Raw genomic sequence first — 10,067 nt, forward strand, 5'->3', positions numbered from 1 at the left:
AACGTAAGTAAAGCAACGTTAAGTAAAACGAATCATATACAAATGTAGACAGCGTATCTGGAACACAGCAACGGTTAAATGATTTGACAAAAACTATATAAAAAATAGACGGAGCAAGTAATAGGCTGCTGGTCGCTTGTGGGGATAGAACGTAGAAGTGAATGTGTTTTCAGTAGTACTTTAAAACTCGCATAGGAAAGTGGAAATAAAAAAAAAAAAAAAAAAAAACAAAGGAAACAAGAATTAATCTAATGAAGTTAAGCAATGAAATGTTACTCGAACAATATGAAGAAAGTGAATGAATTTGCAAAACTTGAAAAGAATTAATCGAGCAAAGTGAAAGTATACAAAGAGATTAAAAAAAAGAAAAGAAAAAAAAAACTATTAAAATCAAGAACAAGAGATAATTTGTGTGTTTTTAAGTATACAATCTGTGCCTGCTGCATAGGCATATATATATATATATATATACATAAATACATATATGCCCATTGAGTGCCTTATATCGTTTGATAACAATACTCAAGGTGTTTATTATGCTGGTCAGGAATTATCTGGCGTTGTCGATCTCACTGTTGATACCACAAAACGTGTTAAAGGTATTTCCTCTCACTTAACGCATATCATTTCAATGAACTCGTTTTATTTGTAACATCACTTAAGAATGTTTAATATAAATATCATACATAGCAAAAAGAGTGTATGCGTATGTATGTACATGTTTCTTAAGTACTTAACATAAAATATGACTCAAGAAAGAACACAAAAGAAAACTACAGCTTTATTATACAGTATTTTGTCCTAGTTGCACTCTTTTCCCTTTGCTTCATCGCGTACACGCGCAAGCACACGTTCGCATATATGTGCGTGCATGTACTCTTTAAATAGGTTTCTATGTGCGTGCCTGCTGCGTTCAAATTCCATTCTTGCTTTACATTATCGCATGTAACCAATGAATATATCCTGTCCGTAGTGTATTAAAATTAATTCAATTTTTCTGTAAAATTAATGTAACTGTATATACGTGAGTGTGTGTATGTTGTGCTTTATATTGTCATACAGTCACCAAAAACAATAAAGAAAACCCAAACAACGTTATAATTTGTCAGTTGGGCACATAATATAAACCCATAACCCAACAATAACTTGAAAATTGTGTCATTAGCAAGCCCAGTAAACATTTTTTAACAAAATCGTTTATATTTAAGCTTATTTTATTGTTAATGATTGGACGTATGCCTTAAAGTGTTCCAAAGACGGAAGAGTTTTGATAGAAATGTTTAATATTGTCAAGCTAAGCAAGAGCAAAAAGGGACAGAGAGTGGGTCTCTGACAGCCGAAAAGCTTCTCAAACTTGTTCGTACGCTACTCATGTCCCGGAAGATTTCAGTTTTCTTGGCGTCTGTAAAGCTGATAAACTCCCTGGCCGATTCGAACATCGTAGCCCTCTTATGGCCTCTGCCCGCAACTTAGAATCAGCCGATGAACTTGCTGGCTTTGTACTTTTATCCCCCTTATTCACACTTCGCAGAGTTTCAATGATCTGCGCCCGCGATTTAGAATCCGCTAATCCGATCCCCCATTCGCACATCATACACCTTTCATGGCCTGTGCTCGCGATTTCGAATCTGCTAATGAGCTTGCCCGCCTAGGCACTTTCCCTCTTTGATTTACGCATAGCAGAGTTTTTTGAACTGGGCTTGCCACTTAGAATCCGCGGCTGATCTTGCCCGTTTTGGCACTTTTCCTACTTGATTCGCACATCGCGGAGCTTTTCCATGCTCTCGCGAATTATCTGTTCAACTAGGACGGTTTGATTTTTCCCTTCCCTAATTGGCAACTCGCTGAGTTTTTTTGCGCTCCTCTCGCTATCTAAAAATATCTAGTAAATTTTCTCACCTGGCACTATCTTTCTTTGATTCATTTATCGTAGAGTTCTTAAGCATTCCGATCGCGACTTGTCATCAAATGCCGAATTTCACCGGCTTGGTGCTTTTTATTCCTGGCTCACGAATTGCATAGTTTTCATGCACTCTGCTCGCAACTTGGAACCAGGTAGTGAACTTACTTTTCTTCCTTGGTTCGCTGTTCAAAGATTTTGTACGCACTTCCCAGAGTTTGTACGCACTTCACGTACGACTTTTAATTGAAAAAAGCTTATTAAGGAGATACATTTGAGAGAAATTCTAAAAACAAAATTATTAATTTTGAACTTCTTAGTGCCGTAACAAATATATGCACACACACAGCGTTTTATTTTCAAGATGAATCTTAGGTCGCGCCCTTTCATCGCTGTAGATCATTGTTATTTTGACTGTTAGATAGCTGCGGGCCGAAACTTTGCCAAACTCTCTGCTCGAGTGACATGTATTCGAATAAAACATTCTCACTGCCTTGCCGTGATAATGAACCGACTGAGGCTCCTTGCATGAGATGCAAACGGCCTTTGTATTCGAATTGAAAAGCACTAAAGCAAGACGAACATTAAATTAAAATAAATACTCTTCCTAGCAGGCTTAGCCGATAGCTGAGGGCAACAAAAGAAAGATTTCAGTAAAATGTGATTTTAGGCAAAAGTCAAGATGAGTCAAGATAATAGCATGCCAAGCTCCAACTCCTTAACGCATTCAAAAGGAAAAGAAAAAAAAAAACTCCAACCGTCGCGACAGCTACATGATCTAAATAAATTGGAATCTGTGTGCGATTACCGTAACTTGCTCTCAAGTCCGTATTAGAAAATTTAGGTCAATTGTCTTAATATATAAAACAAGATAAAGAGAACTAAACTTTTACGAAAGGACGAAAATTAGAGTTATTAAGCAAATAATGAAAGCCAGCCCCTCCGGAAAAGAATAAAACATATTAAATGGAATTCATGCAGTCGTAGCTATATTGGGTGATCAGACGGTTAAGGGTGGTTACGGGCCCACTGGGCTGCTGCCACTCCCTCTCTCTTTCTGTCTTTCTGACCACTAAGATAACTTTTCCTAAATACTTGGTCTAGTAAAAAAAAAAATTTATGTAAACCGTCAATATATGACAAATTTATGGACAAATATTTTAATTAGCGCAGAAATATGTGTAAAAGTGTTTGCTGGGTTTCTATTATTTTATGTTAATTGCTTTTATTTAGTTGTAAAACTCTCTGTGTGCATATAGACATCTATATATACATGCGGTTGTCTGTAGATGGGGATGAAGAGACATTTACATTGGTTATGTGTATTTGTATGTAATACTCATTATTATCTTGTCATGCACTATTATCACTTGCATGTCCCTGCCAGCCATGCAAGATGAACTAAACATATAATAATTATTTTGTTATTGTTGGCGTTTGTGTTTGCTATTATTATATGTTGATGTTGTTGTTGTTGTTGTTATTTTTACTGTATATCCTACTGTAATAATATTTTGCTATTTTTAGTTGATTTTCATTTTATTTAGTTTGGCATATAAACTACTATTACCACTAGTGAACACTTAGCCGCTATGTTATCTACTATCGTCATCTATATTAAAAGCGTATGCTTGTCTGTAAATTTTATATATATACATACAAATATACATAAATATATATATACATACGTATGAGTAAGATTGAATGCAGTGAATTTTCATTTTTTTCGTGTGCTTGTGTGTTTCCTTTAGATAACCATTGCACCGAATAAGTAAATAAAATGAAAAAATTTCCATCATATGCAGTAAGAGAAAATTGTGATAAAAAATCTATTGTTATTGTTTTTGTTGTCGCTTTATAGCCATACACATCACGGTCAATGGTTATGCCAAGATACGCTGGATAAAAAAGGGTTATCCGCGTGATAGTGAACGAGCCATGTGTCGTGCGTATCGTTCGTATTTGTCGTCGCGTTCGTATGTGCTTGGTTCTTGCGGTAGCACTACTTCCACTGATTGGATTGCTGGTGAATATTCGTATACTTTTCATGTTATACTGCCGGAAAATCTGCCGACCTCGTTTGATGGTAAATACGGTCAAATACATTACGAAATTATAACGACTATCGATCGTTCGGGACGTTATCCAAAAGTGTACAAATTACCATTTACGGTTATACAACCGTTAGATTTAAATACCGATAACATCTATAGAGTAAGTATTTTTCATTTTTAATGAATCGATGATCTTTGAGAAAGATATCTATCCTCTCTCGCTCACTTTGAAAAGGTTCCATTAGATATATTAAATCGTAAACGTTTCTGGAGTTTTTGTTGTCCAACCGGACCGTTAACGGTGAAATTTTCAACTCCTTATTGCGGTTACGCGCCTGGGCAAAAAATTCATTTCGTTTTATATATTAATAATGAATCCTCCATTGATATTACCCATTGCGATGTTAAGCTTAAACAAGAGGTCACCTACGAAGCCCACGATCCTCATCACGAATTGCGTTACGACAAGAATATGATAGCACGTAAAGATTTTGGTAATGTTTTACGTTGGAGCCGTCGAGTATATCGTGATTGTTTGGAACTGCCATCCATACCGCCCACATCGTTAAAGACCTCATGTCCCATTACGGTCGGCTATGTCATTAAAATTGGCGTGAAACCAACGGAATTCCATCGAAAAATGAAATTAAAAGTTCCAGTAACAATCGGAAGTATTCCCATAATGGATAACTCGGACAATTTAACAGCCAACAATAATAATATTGTCGCCGATAGCAATGACAGCCACAATAGTAGAAACGCTGTCAATGGTGTTGTGACGAGAAATGAAAGTCTTAGTGCTATTGTCAGTATTGATGAGAGATACGATGAAAGAGTTACTCATACGTTGGCACCTCTCTCAAGACTCGAAGACGGCTTGGATACCGAAAATTTCAATACACCCATAATACTTGTGACGGATGTAGACAATCCTCCAGACTATGTATCAATGAGTAAGTTGCCCTTAGACCCTGAAATTAACTCAATAGATATTTTCTATATCGTGGTATGATTGTAAGGCAATAGATTTAACAAATAATGCTAATTATTGCTAGATGTGCAGTACGCCGTGCTATACTTTTAGGAAAATTTGTCGTCTCTTTGAAAGTCAGCGTCGATGTGCTAAACGGGAAAGGAACCATTACTCAAAACCGAAGTCGTTTTGTTTTCAACTTTCAAAAATGAGCATTAAGATTGATATTTACTTTTTTGAGGTTATGTCGCAGTTTCTTTTTATACCGTACATCGCTTATGGGAAATGGATATATTTAGCTTGTGAGGAGCTATGCAACATCCTAAACAATTTCAAAACGATTCATCTTTTATTATACCGTGTATACTTGTCTGTCCGTCTGTCAGTTTTGTGTCCTTGCCTTCATTCTATAGCTCATAATTTTTCGGATATTTCAATGAAATTCGGTACACACATATATATACGCTACATAACTTGTGGTAGAAGGGTATATTAAGTTTGTACGGATGTATGTGGCATCCAGAGAGATTTGATTTAGACCAACCTTGTATTATGCTGACTGATTCAGAATCAATTTTTGTATCGATTTAAGCTTCTCTGTCCGTCTGTCCATCCGTCCGTATGCCGACGTTCTCTTTATGTTCGGTGTGCGAGTCGAACTTTTAGAGATATTTTAATGAAATTTGATATACCGTCCCCCTTTCCTTTTTTTAAAACACTTTCCGTAGACTTCCATAAAATAACTTATTTCGAATATCGGTAGGAGAGTGCAGGGTATACCATACTGGCCCACTATAGTGGTTTTACTTTTTTTTGTTTCTATTAAAATTAATTAAATTTATTTTCTCTCACTCGTATTCTAGTGCCACCGTCTTATGAAGAAGCAGTAGGATTCAGTCAAAGTTTTTTCGACGATACCGAATACCAAGAAAACGTGAGCATGTCCAGTTTGGTAGTGGCCGATAATAAACACGATACTTTTAAGCCGCGGTATCCAGTTTATTACAATTACGAAACACCTATTATACCGCCCGGTAGTGATGATTCCAATGAATCTGATTAATAATCAATTACTTTGAATTGGACTTAAAAGAAGTTTCTTTTTTACTGAGAACAATAATATATATTTTAATATAATTTTGATTTTTCGACAATTTTATAAAGTTTTTTTTAAATTTTTTTTTTTTTTATTTAAATAATTTAATTGATGAGAAATTATAATTTAATATAAAAAGCAATATTTATATATATATATAGCAATATATATATATATATATATATATATATATATATATTTTTTTAAAATTAAAAAGAATCTAAATTATTAAATAATATTAATTTAAAAATTTCCTTTAAATTTATTTTTATTAATTTAGTCAACGCTTGAAAAAAAAAGAAGAAGATGTTAGATGAATGCTTCTGCTATTGTTTATCATTTTTTCATTATCCAGTTTCCATCATTTATCGTCTATTAAAATAATTTGTAGCCTTAGATGTACGAAACTTTCAAGGGATCAAATTTTAACTCATATTCCTATAAACACTCGTTTGATTGGAAGAGAGATCGCTCTCTTATTAGACTTAATATTTTTTTTTTATGTGTAATTCATTATCATGCCAGAATACACCTGTTGCATACCCCACCCCTTTCTTACTTGCTAGATATGTTCATTAGAAAACCGTGCAAAAAAGATCGTGTAAAAAAATACATGCGATCTATAGCAAATTTAGGGATATGTTCACTAATTTTGAAAAATCATGTAATATAAAGTGTAAATATTTTCCAAAGAACCGTGCAAAAAGAGTAGTAATGGAATCTTTTTCATTCCAAAAAAAAATAATAAAATTAGTGTACAATTAAGCACAATTGAAATTAGGAATCAATTTGGCAAATATTCATCGCTACTTGATAACAAGCGTGCACGTTCTCTATAGACTAGAGCAAAATTGCTACCATAAGTACCTATGTCAGTACCTCTGTTTGTGTTTTTTGTGCTGTAAAGTCTGCTATCAGCAGCTGCTTTCTGGCTGTCTCAAGTCGCTGTTTTACTACTTGCAAGTACTTCTACAGATCAAGGCAATCAGTAGATTCTTATTTAGCGCACCTCCCATGGTATATAAGGCACATCTTTCAATACTCTTCATCGTTTGCTTGCAAAGTGGAAAGTGAGTAAGATGTGAGTGGGTAAAGAGCACTCAAGGCATTGCATTCGATGCGAGTACTAGAAAGGAGTCAATGTATATCTTTCTTGTAAAAACTTGGATGACACGTTGGGAAGTAAAATTTTAGATTTCGTACCCGCCGAAAAATGTTTTCCAACTATCCTTGCCGTGATTTCGATGTCGATGACGAGACATATGGGTGACAATGATAGTTTGCGAACCACGCTGAAGGGTAAGCCATATCCAGCCACTTAATGATTGCATAGATACGCGGCAAGCACCATTCGAAAGCAGAAGAACTTATCGAACATGTTCAAGCTCAAACATCTTACGTAAAATACGACAGAACTTTTTCGCTAAGCTAATGAAACCTAAGCGAGGGAGAAACCATTGTTTATATGCTAATGTAACCAATTTTTTCGCTTACAATGATATAAGATAAAAGCAAGTAAGTAAGAACATTTTAGGCGGGCAAGCTCGACGATTGGATAGTATATATTACTGCGCCTGGCGTGACAGAAGATTAACAATTATAGCTTATGATTTTCCAAGGCATAACTTTTATATCTACGAGATTTCAGAACGCAAACAGTCGTGATCGAGACTCATTAAAATTAATATTCTTGCCAAAGGCTTTCTTATTATTCATCACAGTATATTAAAAATTAGAATTTGTTTTTATAGTAAGGCTTGCTTTTCATGAGTGGGGTCGAGAAAATAGACTTACGTAAACCAAAGATAACACAGTTCCTTTTTATCCAAATTACTATCATGGAGCCATTCTCAGTGTTAAATGTCAAAGATTAAATAGTTTTGCTATATGAAGGCTTACTTTGCACAGGAATGGTTGGCTGAATTGTCTCAAAGATTAGCAGTTTTCAGGTTGAAGACTAGAATACATAGGCAAGAATTAAACGGACAGACAGACAAACATGCTCAAATTGATTCATATAATGATTCCGAATTGATCGAGAGGGTCTATCTTAACCTTTTCTAGGTCTTACATGTATTCGGACAAACCTAATGTAAGTTATGTAGGGTATAAAAAATTATATTGTAATGACAAATTTGGGATATAAATAATGTGCTATCGAAAACCGTTGTATTTTAAACTTATTTTAAGGTTACTACAGTGAGCAATGCAGCTCTATTACGATTGATTTTGACCCACAGTTCTTCCAACTTCTACATAATCCACCCTGTAGGATAATTGGGCGCAATACCTATCTACTTCTAAGTCGCCCAAAAACCAATAGATCTCTAGTATGTTTATTTAAATTGTGATAAATTGATAACAACTTTGAATCCGATATATATTGCACCGGTTGGACAAGGAAGTGCCTCTTACGATTCTATTAGTCGAAATATAGTGTCCATGAATAACGAATTCCATGAATACAAACCATACAATATTCGAACAAAACCATTTATATAATCTTCCATTCTATTTGCATCTCTCTCTTTTTCTTTTTTCAGTCATAAATTTTATACGTATTTTTCGTTCACATTTTTATAAATTTTTTTATAAAATATATATAAAAATCTTTATTATTAATTCATATTAATTTTTTTCTTCTATATACTTTTTCGCATGCTTACTCTACTGTAAATAGAAACCCTTTACGATGAAATCCATACTCAGGTTCATCATGATACGGCCTTGCATACGGACCTAAACACCATGGATATAAATGCTTATACACAAAAAAACATTTAAAAAACTTAGAATTTACCATATATTTCGTATATAAAACAAAAAAAAACCAAACAAATTATATCCTTTATTATATATATAGATATATTAACCCCTTTAGCTAGAAAATTTTTTCTTTTTAAATTTAAAAAAAATATGTTTTTTTTTTTTTTTGTAAAAAGTGCCATTTATGATATAGAGTTAAAAAATATTCCTCACTCTCTTTACTAAGTCTAAAAAAGAACTTTTTACATTTAATAAAATAAAAAAAATTATACAAAAATATTAGGTTGGTAATAAAGAAATGTCGGTATAGGTTGATACTTAAAAGTTAAGTACGTTGGAGAGACATTGAGAGAGAGAGAGAGAGAGACAGACAGACAGACAGAGAGAGGGAGGGAAAGATATATAATGTCTTTTTTGCCAATCTATTAGTTAGTTTATGAAATTCTCTCTAATCTTTTTTTTTTTCTAAAAAATTCTGACTTTATATATATATATATATATACATCTATATATATATATCTAAATAAATTGCACTCATATTCTATTCGATAATGGAATCGATAGCTCATAAGCCAACAATTGCACAATTTACTCTTTAAGCTTAGCCATATTACGTATATACGACATATTGAAAATTTAGTTTAAAAAAAAAAATAAATCAAATTTTTTTCATAAATATATTTCTTTAACTTTTAAATAAAAAATATATTATAAAAATTTATTAAGCATTTTCCAAAATTTCTAAAATAAATGAATTAAATTACATTTAAATTGGTTTTGAAAAATTTATTTTTCCCTAAGTTTGATCAAAATATAGCGAGAATTCTTCCACAATCGATTATCTTACTATCTTATTATCTTCTGAGTCTCACTTTGGGGATTCTGGAAGGGCACTTACACCCCTTTACATTAATTTGCTTACAATTCTTTAAACTCCTGCTTTAAGAATTTTTGATATATTTGAGTTATTGCAAGCAATGCCGTGCTCTCTGAGAAATCGCTTTTTCGAGACATTTAGCCCATGTCACATTTTCTTCGAGATCTCGAGGTAGGATTAACCTGATATTCTGAAATTTTCTCACGCTTAAATTGATACATTTTCCCACGTTATTTGTCACGTTGAGAGGTATAACCACTTTTCCACGGTCTTGCCCCTGTGTGAAAGCACGTTCTTTTTCCATTCTGTTGCCCAAGCTTAGACTCTCGATCCCTTCGTACAATACTGCTCAACTTTAGATAAACGGTCGTTGTCCATGTTGTTATTCACGCGTACAGGAA

At 33.6% G+C, this 10,067-nt stretch overlaps 1 protein-coding gene across 1 annotated transcript; it reads left to right on the plus strand.

The window, feature by feature from the left end:
• Positions 1–226: 226 nt before the first annotated feature.
• Positions 227–8,840, plus strand: LOC119638524 (arrestin domain-containing protein 17). The gene is made up of 5 exons (XM_038035363.1): positions 227–599; positions 3,762–4,114; positions 4,190–4,907; positions 5,791–5,961; positions 8,704–8,840. The coding sequence occupies exons 1-5, from the start codon at positions 485–487 to the stop codon at positions 8,805–8,807; spliced, it is 1,461 nt and encodes a 486-aa protein (XP_037891291.1). The 5' UTR covers positions 227–484; the 3' UTR covers positions 8,808–8,840.
• Positions 8,841–10,067: the final 1,227 nt, after the last annotated feature.

This window comes from Glossina fuscipes, unplaced genomic scaffold (assembly GCF_014805625.2).
Source record: "Glossina fuscipes isolate IAEA_lab_2018 unplaced genomic scaffold, Yale_Gfus_2 90, whole genome shotgun sequence".
In the NCBI taxonomy this organism is placed as follows: Eukaryota; Metazoa; Arthropoda; class Insecta; order Diptera; family Glossinidae; genus Glossina; species Glossina fuscipes.